Source organism: Miniopterus natalensis, chromosome 17 (genome assembly GCF_054644295.1).
Source record: "Miniopterus natalensis isolate mMinNat1 chromosome 17, mMinNat1.hap1, whole genome shotgun sequence".
Taxonomy (NCBI): Eukaryota; Metazoa; Chordata; class Mammalia; order Chiroptera; family Miniopteridae; genus Miniopterus; species Miniopterus natalensis.
In genome coordinates, this window is record NC_142097.1 from 9,730,157 (window position 1) to 9,755,250 (window position 25,094).

Below are 25,094 nucleotides of genomic sequence, written 5' to 3' on the forward strand. Positions count from 1 at the left end.
GGAAGCTGGAGCAGCGGGCGACTGCTGATCGCGCTTCCCACCCGGCCTTTCTCGAGTAGTTTCCGCTGTTTGGTTAGTTCGGGCTGGAGCGCCGCGGAGGCTGGGGTAGTGCGGTGCCGGGACTGGCCGCGCGGGGCCGCTGCGGGCTGCGGGCTGCGGGCTGCGGGCTGCGATCCTCGGGGGAGGTTTCTCCCTGGTATGGACGACCTAAATCTTAGGCACCCCGGCACCCCCGCTCCCGCCCAGCAGCCCGAAGGTCGAGGGCGTGCCCGGGGCAGAAAGAATGGCTCTCAGATACCGTGGGCTGGGAGCCCACTTTGGTACCCTGACGGGCTCCATTCCGAGGGAGAGAGAGATTGAGATCTGGCGTGCCAAAGACAGGAGACACAGAGGGCCGGGCGTGGGCCGGTGGTGCGGTGTGTGGGATGACAGGAGAGTCGTTTCTGACCCTCATGCACTGCGTGTCTCTCTAGTCACGTGTGATTTATGACTGAGTGTGTCTCACTCCTGTATAGTGATTCACGCGGATAATTCACACGTAGGAATGTGGGTGCTTTGTGCCCAGTTGTGGCCCAGAGAGAGGAGGAAAGGGTCTTGGCGGGGGGGGGGGGGGTGTCAGTGGCCGGCGGACAAAGGCCCCAGAGCACCTATAGGGTCCCTGACCAGGAGGAGGGCAATGTCCCAACCATACGGGCGTCACCTGTCTCTTCCTCAGCGTTTGGTCCCTCCCTTCCCACTGAGGCTCGGGCTCCTGATACCCATCTGGGTGAGCCCTGTCCTGCGAGTCAGAGGGACCGGCTGTGCCAGAGGCAAGCAAACAACTATTAGGACGCAAGTGTGGGCGGGGAGAGGGAGCCGTCAGTGAGCAAGGGCAGAGGCGAGGAGCTTCAGGACAGAGAAATCATCTCAGAGGGAGTTGAGCCTTCCCTCAGAGGTCTGCTCGGCCCCCCGGCCCCCCATCCAGCGGCTCAACATCACGGCAGTCCAGCCCAGCCCACCTGCCGCTCACCTCCAGGCCGGCTGCTGCGGGCCCACCCTTTCGGGAGGCATCCCTCCTTCCCCCCCACCATGGCCGTGTACCGCGTGTGTGTGACCACTGGTGCCTACCTGGGGGCGGGCACACTGGACAGCATCTCTGTCACTCTGGTGGGCACGAATGGTGAAAGCCCCAAGCAGCTGCTGGATCGCGTGGGCAGGGACTTTACCCCTGGATCGGTGAGTACAGAGGGGAGGGGGAGGAGCACCACCGAGGGGCAGGGCCCTCAGGGTCCTGAAGGGGGGGACGGTCTTCCCTCAGGGCTCATCAGATCCCGGAGAACTCAGGATGCTGGCTCCGACTCCTCACCATCCCTATTCTGTCTGGTTCCTGTCTTTCCTGGGGCTGATAAACCCTATCCAGACAGGGCTGTGAAGGAGTTCTGCGCAGGGGGGGTTCAGAAGAATTCCCTGGCTTCCTGGCTCCTTCTCTCATAACTGAAGGTGGGCTTTGGGCAAGTCGCTTCAACTCCCAGAGTCTGGGTTTCTTCTACTCTGGAGGGTATCCACCTGTCTCTACCAGACCCCAGGATTGTTTGCTGGTAGGTCTTGGGGAGAAGTTGGCTGCCAAGGGGGCTAGTGAAATCCAGAACCTACTCTGCCTGTGGTAGCTGTGGTTGCTTCTGCCTGGTGAAGGGGTGCTTTATTTTAATCCATACAAAGGCATCACATAGGTTATTGGCAGCTCAAGCGTGTATGCCAGAGGAGGGGTAGGCACAGACGCACCTTGTAAGGTGCAAGGCCAGCTCTGGTGTTCCTTGCCTCTCACCTGCTTCCTCTCTTGGTCCCTTCAGGTGCAGAAGTACAAGGTGCGCTGCTCGGCAGAGCTGGGTGAGCTCTTGCTGCTGCGTCTACACAAGGAGCGCTATGCTCTTTTCCATAAGGATCCTTGGTACTGCAGCCACATCTGTGTCACTGCCCCCAGTGGTACCCTTTCCCACTTCCCCTGCTATCAGTGGATTGTGGGCTTCTGCACTATAGAGCTGCGACCAGGAACAGGTGGGCCAGAGGCAGGGGCTGGCCTGTGCTGTAGAAGGCATCTGTTGGGATTAGGGGTGGGGTCTCCCAGAGTCCATGGTGTAGGGAACAGGGTTGGGGTTAGTGTAACAAGTTCAGAGCTCCTAAGTAGGTGCTTTCTGGGAAAAGTGAGCCTCTAAAGCCCTGAAATACAGGAGCTTCCTGGACAGTATTTACCCCTCTGAGGACACACAGAGACTAGACACACTAATGTACACTCACACCACCTAGACACAGACACACACAGATGGCAATTTGCTTTCCGCTGACTCCCTCTGTACTTCCCCAAAGTGAATTCCTCTGGAGCCCAGAAAGGAGCTAACCTGCAAGCTGAGTAATCGGATTTCAATAGGTGGAGAAGCCCTGAATGTTGAGAGAATTTAGCTGAAAAGGCCCTGTCCACTACTACTGGCTTTTCCAGTGTGAATGAAGTCCCTGTGAGGTGCTGTTAGGATTTCTTCTTGAATTTGGGTGGCTTTTCAAGAATGTTGGGCTCTGGCTCCTTCAGCTTCTGGACCCTCATATCTCCTGAGCTGTCTGATCTGGAAAAACTAGGGCTAGTCCGTAGTCTGAGATGAGTCTTAGGGATGAGAGATACTATTCTAGGCCAAGGTAAAGTGAGTGTACATTACCCCTTGGCCCATAGTGAGTTCTTCATAGACTGCACTCTGAACCCCATCTATCATCATAGCAATCCACCCATCACTTTACAAAATTTATACATTCATCTCATTTATCACGTGCATGCTATGTGCACTGTGCTAGGCACCATGTTAGATGCTGGGAATATAAAAAATAAATACAATGTGACTTCTGCCCAGAAAGAGTTTATAGTCTTCAGAAGGAGACAACCATGCAAACAATAAGAAAGACTGTTATAGTTTGGGGGTGATGTTGTCCTGAATTCCTTCTACTGATGAACGTACAAAGAACATGGGGTATCCATATTACTGAGGGATTGGATGCAAGGGTTAGGGGGTTCAGGCAAGCTTTGCTGGAGAAAGTTTTGTTTGAAAAAAGACTTAAATGATGAGTAATTTTCATTCCCCACAGCGAGAACTATTTGTCAAGATTCCCTTCCCCTCCTTCTGGACCACAGGAAACGGGAGCTCCAGGCCCGACAGGAATGCTACCGGTGAGGGTGACCTAATTTCACTTCTTTCTCCATCTTTATTCTGACCTAAGATTTAATCACAGTTACTAATTCTGACATCAATTTCAACCTTGGGGCCCAATCAGAACCATTATTGAAACCTAACCTCAACCTAATATTGACCTTGAGTCCAGACCCAGAACACCAGTACCAATAATTGTCCCAATACCATCAATGAATCCACACTCAGCCCCAGCTGCCCTTGATGTGACCCTAGTATTGACAAATCTCAGCCTATCCTCAGCCTCATCCCCAAACTGGCCATAATTTTAATATCAATACAAACCTGACTATAAATCAGCCTGGACATTCATGTCACCCTCAACTATTACCTTGATCTGAAGCCCAACGCTTTGGGAGAAAATTCCAATTCTTTGTCACCTACCCAGGAAGTGGGAGTTTTTTGGGGAGTTTTAATTTCAAGACATGTCTTTAAAAGCTAAAGTTTCTGTGTAGCCTAAGTTTGACTCACCACCTCTAACCTCTTTTCCCTGGAAGTTGGAAAGTCTATGCCCCTGGCTTCCCCGGTATCGTGGATGTCAGCACCTTTGAGCAGATGGAGTCAGACAACAAGTTTGCCTTGACCAGGACGACACGGCGCGCAGATCAGGACGACAGGTGAGGGAGGGCCCAGCTTGGGAAGAAGTTGGAGGGGTGTGAAGCGAAGGGTCCACTGAGAGGATGGAACCCAGGCAGCCTGGAAAGAAAAGTTGGGAACTACGATAAGGGCAATTTAATTCAAGTGTCAAGAGCAGAGTAGGCAGGGATGACCTAGGGATCTGGCAGAGAGGAGGAAGGGGTTTCAGGCCTGATGGGAGAGGACAGGGGAGGAGCCCAGAGTGAGGGGAGGCCTAGGAAGTCTGGGGGAAGAGAGAGGGGAGGAATTAGGGAAGTGAGCTGCAGGGCTTTCTAACTGTTCTCTGTTCTTCTGCCCCCACCCCGTCCTACCCCCTAGCAGTGGGAATCGGTACCTGCCCGGCTTCCCCATGAAAATTGACATCCCGTCCCTGCTGCACATGGAGCCCAATATTAGATACTCGGCCACCAAGACGACCTCGCTGATCTTCAATGCCCTCCCTGTGTGAGGCAACTGCCCTCTCTGCACCCTTGGCTCACTCTCCCAACTGCCTCTGCCCCTTTGATGCGCACCCACATCTCTGCCTCGCTTCCCTTTCTCCCTGCCCCCCCCCCCCCCCCCCCCCCCCGTCTTCCCTCTCTTTGTCTCCCAGTCTCCCCACTCTGTGGCTCCCAGTCTCGTCTCTCTCTGCCTCTCAGGATCTCCTCTCTGTCTCTCTCCACCTCCCCTCTGTCTTCTTAGACTCCTCCATTCTTTATCTCCTCATTGCCTCCTTTGCTCCTTAGAGGTCCATTCTTTTTCCACTCCTTAAACCAATTCAATTTATTGTGCACAGCATGTTTTCCAGGCACTGCTGGGACCATGTGAGTAGAACAGAGTCCTGGCTCTTAAGCTTTAAGGAGGTGGCCAGACCAACGCAGTCAGCTTCAATTCCCAGGACCAATCCTTTCTAGCTGTGTGACCTTGATTTTCACTTAGCCTCTAAATGTTTCCTCATTTAGAAAATGACAATAATATTCGTACCTTCCTTATAGGTTTGGGAGAGAATTTAAAGAAGTAACACCCAGCACAAAATAATGCCTCAATAGATGCTAGTATTGTTAGGATATAATCTTGGCCTGAAGGAATCAGTATCACTAGGGAGGCTGTAACAGTTAATTAGCAATCGAAGGGGTCATTAGCAGCTCAAGGCAATGGCTGAAGCTCTAAGTGTGACATGGCTGGGGAGTGTACAGTGGACACTCTGGTGTCTAGAGGAGCAGAGGTCTGGGGATGGGTGGGCAGGAGGTAGCTCCTGGGGTGGCAGGTGGGATTGAAGCCGGCTTTGAGCCAGGGAGAGAAGGAGGGGTGAGGGGAGAGTGGGTAGGTCCTGGGCAAACCCGGGTAGATTTGGCAGGAGTGAGAGGCTCACCGGGCCATCTGTGCAGTGGCTGCATTAGGAGGCACAGAGGAGGTCAGAACCATAAGCTGGCTCCTCATGCTTGGGCCTCTGAGCCAGAATGATTCTTTGGAGAAGGAACAGTGGAAGGGGATGCAAAGGTGGGGTGCTCCAGAATGCCTGTGCAGACTGGAGCAGGCCGGCAGCCACAGGTGGCTTGGGCTTCAGGACAAAGGCCCACTGAGAGGTCCTGGCAGGGCTGAGGGACCAGAGGAGCATCTGGGAAGGTAGAGGCACCTGAGTTGCTCCCCAAATGGATATGTGGGTCTAGGCAGGGGAGGGCCCAGGAGACCACCAGGACCGCTGGCATGGGCTCAGAGAAGGGCCAGGGGGAAGAGGGAGCTGGCAGGTGGCAGCTGTGCAGCTACTCATGGGAGGGGGACAGTAGTTGGGCTTTAGTTTGGGGCTACTGCAAGGTGTTATGAAAAATGTTTGTGGCAGGCCGTTGGGAAAAGGCCTTTTCTTTCTCCTTTATTGCCTCATCCCACACAGTTTTTCCCATCTCCTGGGCCCTGGCTGGGCAAGCACTCGGCAAGTGCATGTGGAAGGAGGAGCGAGTGGCTTTTGAGAACACAGGAAGTTGTCCCTGGGCTTGTCAGGTCACTAATGCCCCTGGCCCCCTGTTGTCTCCAGTTGCCCACACTCTTCATGGCACATCAGCACCCTTACACAGCCTACCTTATTGACCAATTGCCACAAACTTGCCTGATCTCTGCGGCATTTCCGTCTGTTTGACTTGGCCCAGTTAGTGAGTGATTATTATGAACTGGGTATGTCAGGGCATACAGAGCCAAGTCACAGCCCTAAGAGCCCAAAGTATAATGGGAGATGATATGAGTGAGTACATTGTATTTACAAGGTAGTGAAGGGAGTGATGAGCGTTTTAGGAAAGATACAGAAAAGAGTGTGTTGGGCGACAATCAGGCGTGCTTCATAAAAGAAGCTGCATCTAAGATGCACACAGAAGAACAGATAGATTTGATACTAGGTGGAGATGTAGGAGATGGCTTTCTAGAGGAGGCACGGATTGATGACAGCCCTGGACAGGGGGGAAAACAGACTTCATTTCAATCACTTTCCCCCCACCCTCCGATAATAAAATAACACATGCTCATTGTAAAAAACTCAAACAGTACAGACATCCACAAAGTGGAAAGTGCATTCCCTCAGGTTGCCAACCCTACCATCCCAGTCCACTGTGCAAAATAGATCTTTGGTTGCGTTTAGCAAGAAGGCTGTGGTTGGCTTTCTCTAGTGTGCACAGGGTAGGAGAAAAAGCTGGAAAGGTTGATAGAAAGTGGCTAATGGGGAGCTTCCTAGCCAGCCTTAGTAGCTGGGGCTTTGTCCTGTAGGGAAAGGGGTGCCTGTCGAATGTCTATGATGAGATGGGAGCTTGCAGAAAGCAGGCCAAAACACCAATGAAGATGACTTGTCTGCACCACATGGCCATGTGTGTCACCTTTGCATACACATGTGGAGTCACCTTTACAAAGTTTTAACTGGCCACTAGACTTTTCTTCCATGAGGATTGTTAGGCACCTCTGCTCTGGACGTTGACCTTGTCAGTTCCCTCCAGACCTCTAGGCTGGGGACACAGTGTCCCTTGCAGCCCCAGATCCCCCCTTTACTTCTCCTTCCCCTCAGATCCTTGGGCATGAAACTTCGAGGGCTGGTGGACCGAAAGGGCTCCTGGAAGAGGTTGGATGACCTCCGGAATATCTTCTGGTGCCACAAGACCTTCACTTCAGGTGTGCAGAACTGCCTGCCCATCCTGGGAAGGTGCCCTCCTCCAGCACTCTCAGAGACTGGGGATTCCAGTGGGAGGGCTTGTGGTTTCACAGGTGGCTCAGTAACCCACTCGTCTCCCCTTCCTCTGGGAGAAGACAAGGATGTGAGAGTGCGGATGGAGAGACCCTTTGCTTGCCTGGGAGAGGGTCAAGAGTCACTTAGGGAGTCCCGATCCTGATCAGGAGCACTCGCCTCTCTTCCTCTACCCCCACCACCAAGACTTCTGGGCTTTGGGGCCAGACTTAGGTTCAAAGTCCTGTTATGCCACTCAACTGAGCAACTCACTCCATCTCTTTGGCTCTCGGTGCCCAGTGTTAAATGAAGATATAATTATACCTACTTCATAGGGTTGCTGTGAGGAAATCCTAAACCAAGGGGCTGGGCAAGAGCAAGCTCTGGGGAAGTAGTTTCCAGACCAACCAGTTCCTTCCCCTCTCGCCCCCTAGAGTATGTCACAGAGCACTGGCGTGAGGACCACTTCTTCGGGTACCAGTACCTGAATGGCGTCAATCCTGTCATGCTCCATTGCCTCTCCAGCTTGCCCAGCAAGCTGCCTGTCACCAATGACATGGTGGCCTCCTTGCTGGGACCTGGCACCTGCCTGCAGACAGAGCTAGAGGTGGGTGAGTTGCCACTATGGACAAAGGATGGGTGTGAAGGGTAAGGATGAGACGGCCAGGGCTGCATCTAGCCTGTAGGCATCATCTGGGTAGCCCTGGCTCTGCACCTTTTAAGTAGATTAGATGTGCGTGAGGACCAGATGGGACTGGAGATGGCTTGAGGCCTGACAGGGTCTGGTGAAGAGGTATGAATGTTCAGGGCTCACTGGAAGTGGTATGAATGAACAGGACAGTTTGGAAGAGCCCCTGCCTCTGTTCTGGGCCTCCAAGATCCTAAGTGCTGAGGCCCATAGAAGGCTCTTTCAGGACAGGCCAGAGGCAGTGCTGTTAGGAACAGCAGGAACATTCACGGAGAACTAGGGGCTTGGAGGGTGGGGGAGGAGGGTGATCCACTCTCTCTGAAGCAGCCAAGTCTTCAGGTATCCTCTGGAAAGCTGGAAATGTGCTTGGTGACTTTGCTTTTCTTGGGTACTCTGAGGTCATCTGTGTCGAGGGTAGAGAGGACCAGGTGCGGGGAGAAGGGGAGAGGATGCTGGCTTGTCCAAGCTGGGAAGCCAGGTGAGAGGTCGCATAAGGACAGACTCTGCTGGACCGCATTGCGGACATTCTGGGAAGGGCGGAGTGCCCAACACTGACCATTGAGGCCAGAGCTGAGGTGGGGGTGGGCAGAGAACAGGGGGAAGAGCGGCGCGAGGGCGGGAAGGGCACCCTGAGGCTCCTTGCGCTCCCGCAGAGGGGGAACATCTTCCTGGCCGACTACTGGGTCCTCGCGGAGGCGCCGGTCCACTGCCTCAACGGGCGCCCGCAGTACGCCGCCGCCCCGCTCTGCCTGCTGTGGCTCAACCCCCAGGGGGCGCTAATGCCCCTGGCCATCCAGGTGAGCCCGGGGCAGGGCTTTTGGGGGTGGGGCCTCAAAGGGCACACAAGCAGCGTGGAGTCCCACCCCTTTATTGTTCTCGGACGCAGCTCAGCCAGATCCCCGGGCCCGAGAGCCCCATCTTTCTGCCCACTGACTCCGACTGGGACTGGCTGCTGGCCAAGACGTGGGTGCGCAACTCTGAGTTCCTGGTGCACGAGAACAACACGCACTTCTTGTGCACGCATCTGCTGTGCGAGGCCTTCGCCATGGCCACGCTGCGCCAGCTGCCACTCTGCCATCCCGTCTACAAGGTCGGTGGGACCCCGGGTCGGGGCCAGAGGGGCGGGGCCAGAGCGGCCTCCTCCCCTGACCTTCGGCTCCCGGGACCTCGCCCGGTTCGCAGCTCCTGCTTCCCCACACTCGGTACACGCTGCAGGTGAACACCATCGCCCGCGCCACGCTGCTCAACCCTGAGGGCCTGGTGGACCAGGTGCGGCCTCCTGGCCCCGGCTCGCCGCGTCTCCGGAGCCCCTCTCCCGAGGATACTCTGCCCCGCCTACAAGCCGTATCGGGCCACCAATCTCCTTCCGTCCCCTTCCCACAAGACCCGCCCCTCCTCCCCAGTCTCCTACTTTGCCCCGCCCACAAACCTCTCTCCGCCTGCCCGTCCCACCCGCGAACCCCACTCCCTCCTGCCAAGTTCCAAATGCTCCTTGAGGTGGGTAGGGTACCCCCAGCCTAAGCACAACCCCTCGCTGACCCTGTGCCGAGCCCTGCTCTCGCCTCCCTGCCTCTCTAAAATCAGTTCATTCTTTTAGTTACCAAATACCTAAGGGTTATCTACTATGCACATAGTAGGGCCACAACCTGTGCAGTGGATGTCGGGCCTCTATTGGTGTTTTTGATGCAGGATCCGTGGTCTTGGATTGCTTGATTAACTAAAAAATCCCCTCTGCTGGGTCACTAGCCATGTCTGGTCCCCAGGCACTGGGGTGGGGGTTGGAAGCGCCTGGGAGCTGAGCTGAGGTGTGTCCTTAGGTCACCTCCATTGGAAGGCAAGGCCTCCTCTACCTCATGAGCACCGGTCTGGCCCACTTCACCTACACCAATTTCTGCTTTCCGGACAGCCTGCGGGCCCGCGGGGTTTTGGCTATCCCCAACTACCATTACAGAGACGACGGTCTGAAGATCTGGGCCGCCATTGAGAGGTGTGGGACTGGGACCCTGAAGCCAATCTGGCCCCTGGAGGGCCTCTTGGTCCGGGGGCAGTGTGGATCTCTATGTTCATGCAGGCTAGGGCGCTTGGCCTGAGAGGTCCAGGTGTTCTCAGGCTCAAGCACGGGGTACTCCCAAGGGTGAGGGTTAGGGTTGGGGTCCCCTATGAAATGGCAGATAGCTTTGGGCTGGGGAGAGGTTGGTCTGTGTGTGAACACCACGGAGGACGGGAAGGACAGGGTGTCCAAAGAAGGTGAAACAGCTAGGTGTAGGCAGGTCTTCTGTCTCTTGGGGACAGATGCAGCATGAGTCTGGTTCTCCTCTGTGTACCCTCCCCCAGCACCTTGTGCAGGAAGGAGGCCCAGAGCACCTGTGACTCAGGAGTGGGGGGTGAGACTTGAGGGACGCTTGGGCACTCAGGTTTCAACTGCATCTGGGGGTCTCCACTGAACCCCCATGGACTCTCAGTGGACTCTGACCAGCTGGTTCTCCCCGCCTGAGCAGCACTGGACCTTGGTTTTCTGGCCAGGCCTGAGCCCAAGGTCACTGCCATGGCCTGGGTATCTTTTTTCTGCAGCTTTGTCTCAGAAATCGTGGGCTACTATTATCCCAGTGATGCGTCTGTGCAGCAGGATTCGGAGCTGCAGGCCTGGGTTGGCGAGATTTTTGCTCATGCGTTCCTGGGCCGGAAAAGCTCAGGTATCCCTTCACATCCCCCAACCACAGGCTCCCAATGTCCCAATGCTCCCCCTGGCCCCACCATTAATCAGTTACTATGTATTGATCAGCAACTCCTAAGGTCTGCAATGCCCTTGCTTTCAACTTCTACCCTGCACCCCCTGGTCCCTTCTAGACCTTTACATGAGCCTGAGCCCATCCTTTCACTTCTGTTTGCTGAGTTGTATGGATATGTCTCATCATGCAGTAGGAGCCATCTTTGGTCTCAAACAAGATTCTGGAACCCTCTCTCATGCTCTCTCATGACTGTGCTGCCAAGTGGCCCCTCCAGCCATCAACCTCTCTCACTTCCTCTGACTTCAAAGAGTGAGTTGGTCCTGCTGCTGCCTGATTCCTCCTTATTTACTTCAGTCACCTAACCCTAACAGTCCCCTCTCTTTTGACACTGCCTGAGAGGCCTCTGAGATCCACCAACCCCTTTGTAGACCTCTGTTTAACCTCAGTGTCACCATCCCTTCCTTAGAGTCTTCCCTTTGGTCTAGGGAGAATATGTCCTTCTGAACCTCCCACTTCTTCCCAGGTCCCTGACATCTCCGCATCCCAACTGTTGGCTTATTCTAGATCTGTCTCCTCTCCCTACCCCTCCCTCACAGAATGACCTTGTCTCCTGTTTCTCCTCTGTAACTGATTTCAGGCTTGGAAATTCTCCACTCCCCATTTCCTGAAGGACTTTTCTTGTTGGCTGTGTTATTGTCACTCTTGAGACCCAAACATGAAAATTATAAGTCATTCCAAAGGGTTTCTGGCCTCACTCGGGTTATATACCCCATTGCTACTCTTCAAAATCTGTTTCCCTGATGCCACTGTATTATGGTTTGTACGTCAGGCATTGGGAACTGTACAGGAGGCTTCTATATCTGGGTGTAGTGGAAGAAACGGAAAAGCTCTAAGTGGCACAAATGTCCACCTTCCAATGTCTAGGTATGTGCTCTGACCGGGAATTGAACCTGCCACCTTTTGGTGTACGGGATGATGCTCCAACCATCTGAGCCACCAGGACAGGCGCCGAGGCTTTTTTTAAAACAATATTTTTAAAATGTCTTTATTGATTTCGGAGAGAGGAGGGAAGAGGGAGAGAGAGAGATAGAAACATCAATGATGAGAGAGTCATTGATTGGCTGCCTCCTGCACGCCCCCTACTGGGGATCGAGCCCACAACCCAGGCATGTGCCCTGACTGGGCATCGAACTGTGATCTCTTGGATCATAGATCGATGCTCAACCACTGAGCCTTGCCGGCCGGCCTCCCCTCCTTCTTAAATCACGTGGCATCAGACAAAGACTACTGAAAAGCCAGAACTAGTTCTGCAGAATGTCTCACCTTCTGAATTTGTCCAATTGTTTCCTCATGATGCCATTCATCTTGTTCCTCTATCCCCTGTGATATATAAAGGAAGCAATGTCTAAACATTAAATATTTTTGGCAAGAATATTTCTCAGGTGATGCTGTGGTCTCTGCATTGCATCATCTTGGAAGGCACATGTCAGGTTGTCTCACTATTAGTGATTCCTAGAGTGATTTCTGAGTAAAGGTAGTGACAGCCAGATTGCTTTTGGATCTATTATAGGGTGACCCCTCTCGAGCTTTGCAAGTGTACTGTTAATCATGGCAGTCCAGGTTCTGGTGGCCCCTCTTCCTGATGGTAGGGTTCTCTTTGGGGTTGTCTGATTCCTATTTAAGACCAGAGGGGATATAATTACTGTTGGCTCAACTCTCCTCTCTCCCTTTATTTAACTTGACTCTGATTTAATACATCAGAACATTGTTTACACTGACAAACAGCTCTCCTGACCAGTACAAACTTATTCTACATTCATATGTTTTAAGTTAAAACACTCATTCATTAGCCTCCATCAGTATGCCTTTTGTTCCATATTTCAAGAGGGGGAAAATAACAATATGAGCTACAGAAAAATTCCCGTAGATAATCTGACTGCTTTACTTTTTTTATTTTCAGCCCTCAAGGTTAGAATATTAACCATAAACAGAACATCCAGAAAATTCCCACACAGTCCCAGGCAGATACCCAGTCCTTCCTCCAAACCTCCCTGTCTGCTCTGTTGCATCAGCCTCTTTCCAGTCATCCTGACTCCAAACCTTGGAGCCGTCTCTGACTCATGTTTCCCTACTGTCTTTCTCATCCCTTAAATCCAGTTGGGTAGCTAACCCTACTGTCTCCATCATTTCCCATTGTCACCACCCTAGTCCCAGTTCTCCTACTATTCCTGCATTGTGGCAGCTGCTTCTCAACCAGCCCCGCCCCTCCCAGCCTCTTAATGCTTGCCTGCCAAGCCTGCGGGGCGCCGCCCTGGTAATCCTCTGAAACAGTGCCCAGAAACCAGCTGGACTGGCACACTGCTGCAGCCTCACCCCAATAGGCAGCCTCCCTGACCCTTCACCTTGCTTATGCCCCATTCCTTTCCACTCTGGTTTCTTACCCTCTCATGTATTCACTTCATTCAACCAGTCATTACTGGGCTCTTAATATGTATTAAGTATTTTCTAGATGCTGGGGTTCAGCAGTGAATCTGATAGACAAAAATCCCAGCCTTCATGGGGGGGACAGATAACACACAGGACTGTTAGGTGGTTATGAATGCTGAGAAGTACTAAACAGCATCAGGAATCACTAGTGTGTCGTGGTGGGGGGATAGTTTCAGATAGGTGGTCAGGGAAGGCCTCCCTGAGGAGGTGATGTTTGAGTAGGGATGTGAGGAAGTGAGAGCTGGTTCTGTGGACCGCTGGGGTAAGAGCGTGCAGGCCGAGGTGGGAGTGCAAGGCCCTGAGGTGGAGACGTGCTGGGCGGTTTGGGGAATATAAGGAAGGCCTGCGTGGCTGGGGCAGAGTAAGTGAGAAGAAGAAAAGTCTGGGAGGAACTGGAGTCAGAGAACAAGCCAGAGCCAGATCAGCGAGGACCATGGGAGTAAGTGAGGAGGGAGGCCCGCAGAGGGTTTTAGCAAGTAGTGACATAACTGAATTTATGATTCTAAAGGATCACTGACTCCAGCCGTCAGGGGTAATGGTGGAAGCAGTCAGATTCGCCCAGGAGTGAGGTGATGGATAGCGGGTGGTGGTGCTGACAAGGTGATGAGACAAAATTGGCTTCTGGAAGTTTGCTGATATGCGTGTGTAAGGTAAAAAGAAGAGTGAGTGCTCAGGACAAAGAGTATCCAAATGGAACGACGGTGGGAGGGCAGCTTTGGGGAGCGTGTGGGGTAGGGGGTCAGACATTGGGTTTTACAGATGGCAAGTTTGAGATGCCTTGTAGACCCTGCGGAGTCTAGAGTTCAGGGGCCAGGGAGAGCCAGCCAGAGGTGTGAACTTAGGAGTTGTCAGCCCGTGGGAGGTGGTTAAACCGTGGACTTGGATGAGACCAGTGAAGCACAGAGAGGAGAGGGCCAAGGGCTAAAATGCTTCCTCTGTCATCTTTTTTCCATTCAGAGCTTACCCACTCACTCAGGGAGGGCCCTTCTCTTTCCCCAACCACGCGAGCCCAGTGCCTTGCTTGCCTGGCCTCTCTTCAAAGAGCCAAGCCCTGGCCTTGGAGCTTCCTTCTGCTTCCACCACTGCGAGCTTGAGTAGCGCATTCTGGTCACCTGGCCCTTCGACTAAGCCCAGTAGCAGATGACGTGCTACTGAGTGCTTGCTTGGACGAATCTGGGGAATTAGATGATTAAATGCTAATATGGGCTGCAGACAAGTGCCTTGGCGGTTGCCTTGAACCTGTCTCCCTGCTGTGAGCTCTGCCGGCTGGGCATTTTCTGGTCTGACCTCAGCACCCAGCTCCTATCCTGACCCCTTTCAGAGACCACAAACCGTGGCGATGACCATCCTTTACCTCAGCCCGATTTAAGCCTAATCTTAGCTTAAAGACAGTGGTGGCCAAATGTTCAGCCCTCACTGCCTCGCTCTGCCCCTGTGCTGAGCCCCAGCCCTGAGCTGCCGCTAGCAATCCAGTCCCCTCCACACACTCTTCCCTTCCTCCCACACCCAGGCTTCCCATGCCGGCTGCGCACCCCACAAGAGCTGGTGAAGTTCCTCACAGCAATCATCTTCAACTGTTCGGCCCAGCACGCTGCTGTCAACAGTGGGCAGGTGAGGCTGCAGGGGGCAGGCCTGGGGGGCAGTCGGGCCAGGAAAGGTTAGGCTCAGCAATGCACGTGAGGCCAGAGTTCCGCATGAGAGCATGGGTGGATCAGGTTTGGGGTGGGTTTATCATTAGGAATGGGGTTGGAGCGGTGACCGGGTGGAGTGAAGGACTGGTGTTGGATGATGACTGGGGTGGAGCTGGGTCCAAGGGTGTAACGTTGACTTGAGTTGGTGTTGCACAGGGAGTAGAACTTATGGACTCCTGTCATGGTTAGGATGCAACTAAGTGGAGTATCAGGTTGCTGTGTTTGGCATGTCAGCTCCAGGCCCATTTCTAGGGTCCTCTTTGTTCCTTGGTGATTCACTCCACCCGGTCCTGGGACATTGGGCAGGAGTAACAAGGGGTGAGGCAGGCTCCTGCCCCACTTCTGGAACTTTCTGTTCTATACCTCTCCCTCTCTTCCCTTTCCACAATCCCTTCATTTCCCAACTGCAAGACCTGGGATGGGAGGGGGCAGGATCAGGGATGATGATAAAGGAGCTGGTCCTCTCCCTCTGGCCAGTTGGCTCACTGGGGCGGGGGTCTCCACAGCATGACTTTGGGGCCTGGATGCCCAATGCCCCATCATCCATGAGGCAGCCCCCACCCCAGACCAAGGGGACAACCACCCTGAAGAGTTATCTAGAGACACTCCCAGAGGTGAACATCACCTGTAACAACCTTCTTCTCTTCTGGTTGGTCAGCCAAGAGCCCAAGGACCAGGTCAGTGTGTGGGGTGTTGTGGGGGGGTGGGTAGGGGTTTGCAGGGCCTGGGCAGTGGAGGTGATGGTAGCTGTTCTGGGAGGACTTTGGGAGTGACTGCTGGTATTTATGTCCACTGCTGAACTGCCTTGCGTTCTTTAGTTTCTTCAGGAAATGACAGTTGATCTCAAGAGACATTCATTGAAGCAAATATCAGTTAGTGGTTGGGATACAACGTCCATCCAATTCATCAGTTTACCAATCCATCCACCCATCCCATTCATCCATCCATCCATCCATCCATCCATCCATCCATCCATCCATCCAACCATTTATTTTTCCATCCCTCAGCCATTCATCCATCAACCACTCATCCATTCATCTAAACATTCAACACATATTTTTTGGATACCTCCCATGTGTCAACACAGTGCTGGGCACCAGGCATGTAAAGTCGTGTGAGACCTTCCTGCCTCCAAGAATCCTACTGTCTAGCTGAAGAGATACACAGATAAACTAAAAAGGGTACCACAGTGTTGTAGAAATTATTTAGGTACTAATTCCTCCATTTGAACATGTACTTCTTGAGCACCTCAATGTGCCAGACACTGATGGGCAGATATGAACCCTGTCCTCACGAGCTTACTATCGTCTAATGGTAGAGGTGAGGACAGGGCTCTGTGGAACCTGACTGAGTCTGGGCAAACCCCGGGAGGCTTCTTGGAGGAAGTGACATCTAAGCTGAAACACGTGAGGCAAGTAGGAGTTTGTCAGACAAAGGAGGGGCAGGGTTAATTTCTAGGCAGAGGGAAGGATGAGACCAAGTAAAATGAAGTGAAGTGAAGGCAAGAGTCCATTGGTGTGTCTCGAGGATCACAAAAGATACAGTGTGGGCACAGTATTCATTCAGAAGACAATGGGGAGACACTGTAGAGATTTAAGCCTGGGGTGACATGGCTAAATGTGTGTTTTAGCAAGAGTGCTTCTGTGGCTGTGTAGATGGGTGGGAAGGGCTATTTTGGAGGCAGGAAGGACAGGGAAGAGGTTCTAACTTAGGCTAGGCCTTACTTAGGGGAGCAGCCCTCTAATCACCAGTTACCATCATCTCCATTTACACAGTGGGTTATCAGTCATGCCTCTGTCCTCCTGGTCTTGTTCACAAGTTCTCTGACATTACGAGAATATCCTCATTTCTCATGCTTGACTCCATTTGGTGTATTTTATCTCCTTAACAAGTTTTAACTTACTATCTTATAACCTGGGAATGCCAGAAACTCATCCCTGGATCCTGATCCTTTCTGGTCCCATCTCCTGAGGATTCTGAGACAACCATTCTGTTGTTATAATGGAAAAACTCCCTGTTTTCCATCTCCTCACAGAATACTCTCTTCCTACTCTCAATACTCTTATTCAATACTCCTGACCACCAAATGCATGGGGGTTGTTCCCACATTAAGCAATTCTCAGATACTGCTAGGTATCTTATAATTTAGCTCAATTCTGACACTACCTGGAGATACTGTCAGATCCCATAGGCTAAGGGCTCAGTCCCACAAGTTTGCTCCTGCCCTCCCTCCTTCAGACATTAATTGCCAGTCAAAAGTCCAGGTTGTCAGCTGTGTTTCCAACTAACCAGCTATCAATCAAACCCCCTCCTCAGGTTTGGTTATTTGCTGGAACAGCTCACAGAACTCAGGAAAACAGTTTACAAGATTACTGGTTTATTATAAGAGGGTACAACTCAGTAGCTACCAGATGGAAGAAATGCACAGGGCAAGGTGTGTGGGGAGGGGTGCAGCGCTTTAATGCTCTCTGGTAAGGGTATGCCACCCCCCAGCATCTCCACACTTCACCAGCCTGGAAGCTCTCCAAATATGCATTTTAGGAATTTTGGTGAAGGCTTTATTACATAGGAATGATTGGTTAAATTATTAGCCATTAGGGATTCATTTAACCTCCAGCCTCTCCCCCCTCCCCAGAGGTTCAGGGGTGCAACTAAAAGTTGCAACTCTCTAATCGAATGGTTGATTCCCATGGCAACCAGCTTCCATCAGCAGGGCTTTCCAGAAGTCACCTCATTAACATAAATTCAGGTGTGGTTGAAAGGAGCTTATTTTGAATAACAAAAGATACCTGTAACACTATAATGAAATTATAAGGGTTTTAGGAGTTCTGAGCCAGGAATGGGAGGAAGAGCAAACATATATTCCTTTTAAAAAAAAAAAAAAAAAAAAAATATATATATATATATATATATAATAATTGATTTGAGAGAGATAGAGAAAGGGAAAGGGAGAAACGTCGATGCCAGAGAGAAACACGGATCAGCTGCCTCCTGCACGCCCCCTCGACCAGGAGTCTAACTGGTAACCTTTGGATTCATGGGATGATTGATGCTCAGCCAACTGAGCCACTGCGGCAGGCAAAATGCACATTTCTTATAAATCACAATATCACCGTGGAGAGGGATGAGTAGGTAAGAGGCTGAAGGTGAAGAATTCCCTCCGCATGAGACAGTGGGAAGTTTAACCTGGACAATTACAACCACCACCACAATAACAGCAGCTATCACTTCTTGAGGGGCTATCATATCTTAGTAATTAAATCAGACACCAGATGTCCACTATTTCAATATACAAAATAAGTAAGTAGCTATATTTAACATGTGGAAAACAGTACCTAGTATTCAGGAAATGGCAGCTAGCTCCATTTTACAGGCGAGAAAGCTGAGGTTTAGGGACACTAAGCAATTTGTTGAAGGTCACACAGCTAGTAAAATGCTTTGAACCCAAGCTTTCATACTTCTGTTCTGCTTTTTAAACAGTGAAACTATACTTTTAGAAATTAGATGTCAATTTGGTAACTAAGACATAAAACTGATTCTCTGAAAAGACCAATAAAAGAAAGCAGAGACAATTCTAATCAAGACAAAAAAGAGAGAACATAATTGTACAACATTAAGAATGGGAAAGGCATGCAGCCAGAAATACAGAGGAGACTGAAGAAATTAGAAGAAAATTCTACTTACAGTTTTAGGCAAACAATGTGGAAATCTAGATGAAAGAAACAATTTTCTAGGAAAACATAAACAAAACTTAACACCAGAAAACCGTACATAAATGAAAAAGATTTTAAAAGATTTTATCTCTATCCTTGCAAAGGGAGATCCTACTAAACCTTCAAGGAATAAGTAATTCCTAAGTTCTTCAAACTGCTTGAAAGCATAGAAAAAGGTGAAAGTTCCCAAAATCATTTTACTGGGTTCCGTTTTACTGGGAACCCTGATGCCAACACCTGGCAAAGGCAGTGCTGTTAAGACGAGCGGTGGGCCCTGGCCGGTGTGGCTCAGGTGGTTGGGCGTCATCCCGTGAACCGAAAGGTTGCTGGTTTGATTCCCCGCAGGGCACATGCCCACTGTTGGGCTCCATCCCTGGGAGGGGGCGTGCAGGGGGCAGCCAACTGATGCTTCTCTCTCACATCGATGTTTCTCCCTCTCCCTTCCTCTCTCTCTAAAAAAAAAAAAAAAAAAAATCAATAAACTATTCTTAAAAAAAAAAAAGAGCCCAGCTGGGTGTGGCTCAGCAGTTGAACATCGGTCCAGGACCCAGGGGATCGGGATTTGATTCCCGGTCAGGGCACATGCCCGGGCTGCGGGCTCCATCCCCAGTCGGGGACATGCAGGAGGCAGCCGATCCATGACTCTCTCATCATGGATGTTTCTATCTCTCTCTCCCTCTCCTTTCCTCTCTCTGAAATCAATAAAGACATATTTTTTAAAAAAAGAAGAAGAAAAGAGGTGGGTCCCAGGTAGAGGGTTCCTGTCCCAGATCTACACTTCCCACCTATGTGACGCCGGCTATGTAACTGGGCATCTCCAAGCCTCCTTTTCTTTTTTTCCTTTTTATTGAATTTATTGGGGTGACACTGGTTAACGAAATTATACAGGTTTCAGGTGCTCAATTACACAACACATTATCTGTACACTGTATTATGTGTTCACCACCCCAAGCCAAGTCTCCTTCCATCACCATTTACCCCCCTGTACCCTCCTTCATCTCCCCTCGCCCCCAAGCCTCAGTTTCTTTACCTGTAAAGTGAGGATGATATGAGTACCTGCCTTACAGGATTGTTGTGCCATTGTGATAGTCCATATAAAGTGCTTGCAACATGTTAGTTGTAATTAAGAAAATAAAATTATAAACTTGTTCCACTTAGCTACAACAATCTTAAAAATATATCACCAGCCAATGAAGGCCAATAGTACATAGTAAAACAATAATACACCATGACAAAGTCTAGTTTATTCTAGAAATGAAAGGTTGGTTCAACCTTATGAAATCTAATGATATAATTTGTTACATCAAGAAAGAAACATTCCATATAATCATCTCAATCTTGACCGAAAAAGCACTTGGTAAGTGTTTACTAATTTGGTAACTTTTACTAATAAAAACTCAGTGTGAAATGAAACTCCCTTATGCAGTTCTGATAAAAAGTATATTTCAGAAAACAAAACACTGTCCTTATGGTATAACAATAGAGGTCTCCTCATTAAAGTCAGAGACAAGAAAACAATGCCCACTGTTACTGCTGTTACTTAGCACTGTTCTGGAAGGTTCACCAGTGCAATAAAAGACAAGCAATTCTTAAACATCAGTATTATTGGCAACAGTTATATTGTACAAAGGTTATATTGGAGGGGGGTGGTGAACTGCTTAGGAGGCCAGCCCCATGAACTATGATGGTGAATTAGTTGGGTGGTGTGGTCATGGAGAGGGGCAGCCCTGTACTGCCACAGGATGGCACTAAACGAAGTTCATTGCAATATTTCTTTTTTTTTTTTTAATATATCTTTATTGATTTCAGAGACAGGAAATGAGAGGGAGAGAGAGGTAGAAACATCAATGATGAGAGAGTCATTGATCGGCTGCAGCCCGCAACCCCTGGCAGGTGCCCTGACAGGGAATCGAACCCTGATCGCCTGGATCCTAGGTCAACGCTCAACCGCTGAGCCACGCCCGGCCGGGCCATCGCAATAATTCCTGATTGAGGTTGGCCACGCTCTGCAGCGTGCCAGTGTATGGTGATATGACTGTGTTGGCAAAAGTTTCATGATCTTGGTGATTGGGAAGATACCTCAGACCTGGTTGTTTTCAGGGGTTGAATTTTGTTCAACTGTGAGGTAATAGGTGTATAAATAGGACCTATTTGCTGGAGCGTGTTTGCTTTGTTTTCAGTTGAGTTGCGCTCTTTTAGTTCACAGAACAGTGGCCCAGGCACTGAAAGGGATCATAAAAGATTTTCTAGTCCAATCCATCCATTTTCAGAGGCAGAAACTGAGTCAGGGTAATAGCACTACTTTACCAGGTTACCAGCAGAGGGAGTACTAATTTTAGGCTGGCTGGCTCCCAGGTCTCATTCTGGCCCCACACTCAGCTGTGGGTGTCTGGCAGCTCTGTGCCCGTTGCGGTTGCGGTTGCGGTTGCGGTTGCGGTTGCGGTTGTAGTTTCGGTTGTGGGGAGTGGTGGTTTGGGGCTGTGGTTTGAAGGTCTTGCGTTTACAGAAGCTGTGCCTGGTTCATGCCCTTAGAAACAACCCTGACTGTATTTGTTGGCAAATATGGTCCTTGACTATTATTCTCTATCCTGCCCTGAACATCACCCTGACCCCGCACCTGATTTTCTCCCAGAGGGCCCTGGGCACCTACCCAGATGAGCACTTCACTGAGGAGGGCCCAAGGCAGAGCATCGCCACCTTCCAAAGCCGCCTGGCCCAGATCTCGCAGGAAATCCGGGAGCGGAACCAGGGCCTGGCCTTGCCCTACACCTACCTGGACCCTCCCCTCATCGAGAACAGTGTCTCCATTTAATCCCCTCCACCTACCACCCTGGAAGAAAGGCCCAAGCATGAGGAGGGCCGTCTTCTCCTGGCCCTCCAGTCGCCCTCCCTGCTCTCCATCAGCCTGAAACTTCTCTGCAGGTGGACACCTTTTCCACCTAAGATGGCTCTAGCATCATATGAACTGGACCTTGAGCTGAGAGACCAAAACTGCCTTATCCAGGGTGAGAAGCTGCTGGTTATGACAAATGCACAACAGACCCTCCAAAAGGAAGCAACCCCATCCCCCCTTGCCCTACTTTGGGGAGCCTCCTACTTCCCTCCCCTGTCAAAATCTACCTCCTCCCATTGGAATACCTAGGCTTGGGACTCTTAATCTCTCCTTCCCAGTCTCCCGCCATCCCAAAACTTTCTCCTACCTTGCCTCTTTGTTTCCACTTTCCTCCAAGTCTGGGACCAACAAATCCAACTTCCTCCTCTGGAAGAATCTGGTAACTGGGCAAGAAAGAATGGATGCCCAGACTTGCCACATGGACCCCTCTCACCCCAGCATCTTCAAGGGGAGGGAGAGAATTAGAGTCTAGCCCTAGCCAGTTTGGGTCAGTGGTTAGAATTTCAGACTGAAGGGTCCTGGGTTTGATTCTGGCTTGTAGGCTCGATCCCCAGCCTTGGGGTGAGGATTTTTTAAAAAAAGAAGAATTAGAGCCCAGCTTGCCTGGACCTCTAGCTGTAGTTCTCTCAGGGCCAGGCTCAGCAGCCTGGGTGTGTACGGAGCCCCTCCCCAGCTCTTGTGTGCTATCCCCCCTCCTTTTTTTGTCCTTGTGCCCAGTGAGTTCAATAAAAACCAACATATTTGGCTCCCGTTTCATTTTTGTTTTGGTATATGTATATAGGTGGGTGGGGCACCTGGGGATTGGAGGAAGATGGAGCAGTTTTGAGTCCCCGGATCATCTGTTCCAGAGACAGGGAACCTCCAGTTCAACCCACCACCTAGCCAGGCCCTACATTCCTGCCTTCACCTCCCAGAGCGTGTCATCTGTCAGGAAGTGAAGGAATATCCACACTCAAGGGGCTGGTAGGAAAAAGGTATTTTGCAAAGCCTGAGAATCCAGCTCCTGGGTGTGGGAGTTGTGAGTGTTGCCACCGAGATCCGGTTCCTCTTCTGGGCTCATGGAAGACTCAACTTTTAGCTCTTTGGGTGGTGGAGTCATGGATGAGTTTTGGCCAATGAGCTGTGAGCAGAAGTGATGCAGGTTGGAGCATTTAATTACTGGCATGAGCCTCCCGAGTTTGCTTCTCTCTGCCTCCGCTGTTCTAGAAGCACATGTTGAGATGGCACTTCCATCAGCTTCTGTCTCTAAAAGACTAGAGCAGAATCCCCTGCTGGCCTGAGTTGGACATAATTCTGAGAGAGAAATAAACTTTTGTTGGGTTAAGTCATTCAGATTTCAGGATTGTTTGTTGTTGAAGCATAATCTAGCCCATCCTGACTGAAACAGATGGTAATCTGGGGAGTCTGGTGTTCTCCTTTCCAGCCCTGTTGCCCTTAAAAATAGAGATTTGTATCTTGCACCACAGCCACTCAACACCGTGTTTCCTACTTCCCTAGACCTCATATCCTGCCCCCTTTATCTACTCTGCTTCTTGGGTCAAATTCTGTGCCTCATCAAACCTGCTTATGGTGTCTCTCTGGCCAGAGTCATAGTGCGGGGGGCGGGGGCAGTGAGGGGGTAGGGGTGTGTGTGTGCATCTTTGGCTATGGCAAAGGTCAGATTTTCACTTCTTGTACCCGAGATCCTGGGAGATGCTGATCCCTATGCCATTGTGCATGAAGAAGTATGTTTGGGGATATCTCACCTGCAGTTTTCAACCTAAGAATTTGGTCAATATCACCAGATTTTGTCCATTCTAGAATAAAATCAGAAGGATAAGAAATACCCAGAGGCGTCCCTTTGTGGCCAGGAAGACTGTGGCAGAGGCTGGATATGTCCACACTTTAAACCTGGGCTTTGACTTTGAACTGCAGGCACAGGATATGCTGGGGGATATCAGAGAGGGCTCAGACAGCTTGTCCCTCCAAGAGGACAAACACTCTTTGGCCTGCACCAAAGTTAGAATGTGGAGCCGTGTCCATCCTAAAAATGCCTCTGAGCCAGAGAGGGAGGGACCAGGGGCATCACTGGAATCTGATTTTCCAGAAAGCCAGCTTGGAGGGAAATTTATTGAGGAGACACACCCAGCTGCACGTAGGATTCTGCCCAGGCTCTGGGCACCTCTGGGGACAGGACGTGGGGAAGGGGCTCATGCAAAGCTCAAGCTCTGTCAGATAGGAGGCTTCCTCCAGCTTGTGCTCTGGACCCTTCTAAACTTTTTGGTCAGTCTGGAAGGTGACTGGTATAGTGGGAAACACACCAGCCCTCTTTCCCCAGCTGGCCTTGAACAAGTTCTTCAGCCTCAGTGGCCTAAATATGTTAGACAAATGGGATGGACAAGAAGACTTGGAAAGTCCCTCCAGCGTTGGCCTTCTAGGATCTGCCTGCCTTGTGGCTCCATCTCCCTAGACACTGTTTGAGACATTGGGGAAGCAGCTGTAAACCCCCTTCTATCATCCCTACTTCCACTGGCTTACAGGGAAACAGACAGCAAACACATAAATAATCACACAAGCAAATAAGTCCTTTCAGATGGTTGTAGTGCAGTCAGGACATAAAACCAGGTGGTGTGTTAGAGTGACCACGGGCTGGGGGCAGGGGAAACATTAGGGCTGGTGGTCAGGGAAGGCCACTGAGCAGAGGCAGTTGAACTGAAATCTGGATGGGAAGAACAGAACACTTGGGACAGCTTAGGGGAAAGGCGATACAGACCAGGGCAGGCCAAGTGCAAGGTCCCTGAAGGGCATGTGCTTGAGGAATGGGGGAGAAAGCCAGGGGGGCTGGAATAAGGTGACTGAGGGATGGACAGAAGCTGGGCCATGCGTAGTCCTGCAGTCTACAGTGAGTCCTTGGTCTCGATTCTACGGGCAACACCACTTTAAACTCTGGTGACTTTCAAGTAGAGGAGTGACCCGATCTGATTTTTTCCTCTGTGTCCTAGGGATGTGGGGCTCCAAGGGTTGCTCCCTGGCTCTCAGGGCTTGGGGTGGGGCAAGGCAGTGACCGGGCGGGGAGGGGGTTGCCCCAGCAATGAAGACTTGGCTTCCTGTGTGGGTGGCCAATTTGGAGCCAGCCGTGCAATCTCACATCCTTCCCAGGGGCCTCTTCGGCTCTCTGGGGCCACCCCTGGTCCAGGAGAACCAGTTCTTCAGCCCAGTGAACACCTACCCAGAGTCACGCACCCACATCCGCGTCCACGTTTTGGTCGTAACTGGGGAGTGCCCCGTCGATGTCCTGCCTAATCCTGTCCACGTCCCCACCACATTCACATCCCCTCCACCCCTACTTCCATCCCTGTTTCACTCAGCAAACTGGTTCCTGCTCCAGGCTTCAGCATCACCACTCCTGCTTTGCTGGGAGAGAGGGAGTGGCTGGGGGGGGAGGAGGCAGCCTTTGGGGATGGAGGTAGATCCTTATCATTTGTGGTGACAACCAAACTCTTCTACACCAGCAGTTCCCTCCCCTGTTTGCCCACGATCTCCCCCTACCCTACCTTCCAGTCCCTGCTTCCTCCCCACGCCCCAAGAGAGATTTTCCCACCAGATCAGAAGGTTAAGGCTGGGCCTCTCTCCTCTGCCCCAGGATCCTGTGTCCTAGAGGAGCCTGGAGGTGCAGTTTCCCAGGCCCCCGAGCTTCAGTTCCCACTCCACCCCACCCTGCTCCTCACCGAGCCGCTGCAGCTCCCTGGGGACACAGTCTCCAGGGGAAGGGAGTGGCTAGAAGGCAGGAGGTTGGGAGAGGTTGCAAGGAATTTGCATCTTAAGATGCAAATTTGCCTCGTCAGGCTTCTAGCATTCCCCAAGAGTCATGGGGTAGCTAAGAGGGTGGGCCTG

At 51.3% G+C, this 25,094-nt stretch overlaps 1 protein-coding gene across 2 annotated transcripts; it reads left to right on the plus strand.

Moving 5' to 3' along the window:
- Positions 1-1,068: 1,068 nt before the first annotated feature.
- LOC107544535 (arachidonate epidermal lipoxygenase 3) lies at positions 1,069-21,140 on the plus strand. 2 transcript variants are annotated; one of them, XM_016222439.2, is made up of 15 exons: positions 1,069-1,215; positions 1,830-2,034; positions 3,106-3,187; positions 3,704-3,823; positions 4,161-4,286; positions 6,865-6,968; positions 7,455-7,627; positions 8,362-8,505; positions 8,595-8,798; positions 8,891-8,977; positions 9,526-9,695; positions 10,280-10,401; positions 14,435-14,535; positions 15,122-15,292; positions 20,961-21,140. In XM_016222439.2, exons 1-15 carry the CDS (start codon positions 1,069-1,071, stop codon positions 21,138-21,140), a joined length of 2,136 nt encoding a protein of 711 aa, XP_016077925.2. The 2 variants fall into 2 exon arrangements, with proteins under 2 accessions (XP_016077925.2, XP_087682649.1); XM_087826523.1 differs by having other exon boundaries at positions 4,164-4,286.
- The last annotated feature ends 3,954 nt before the right edge of the window (positions 21,141-25,094 follow it).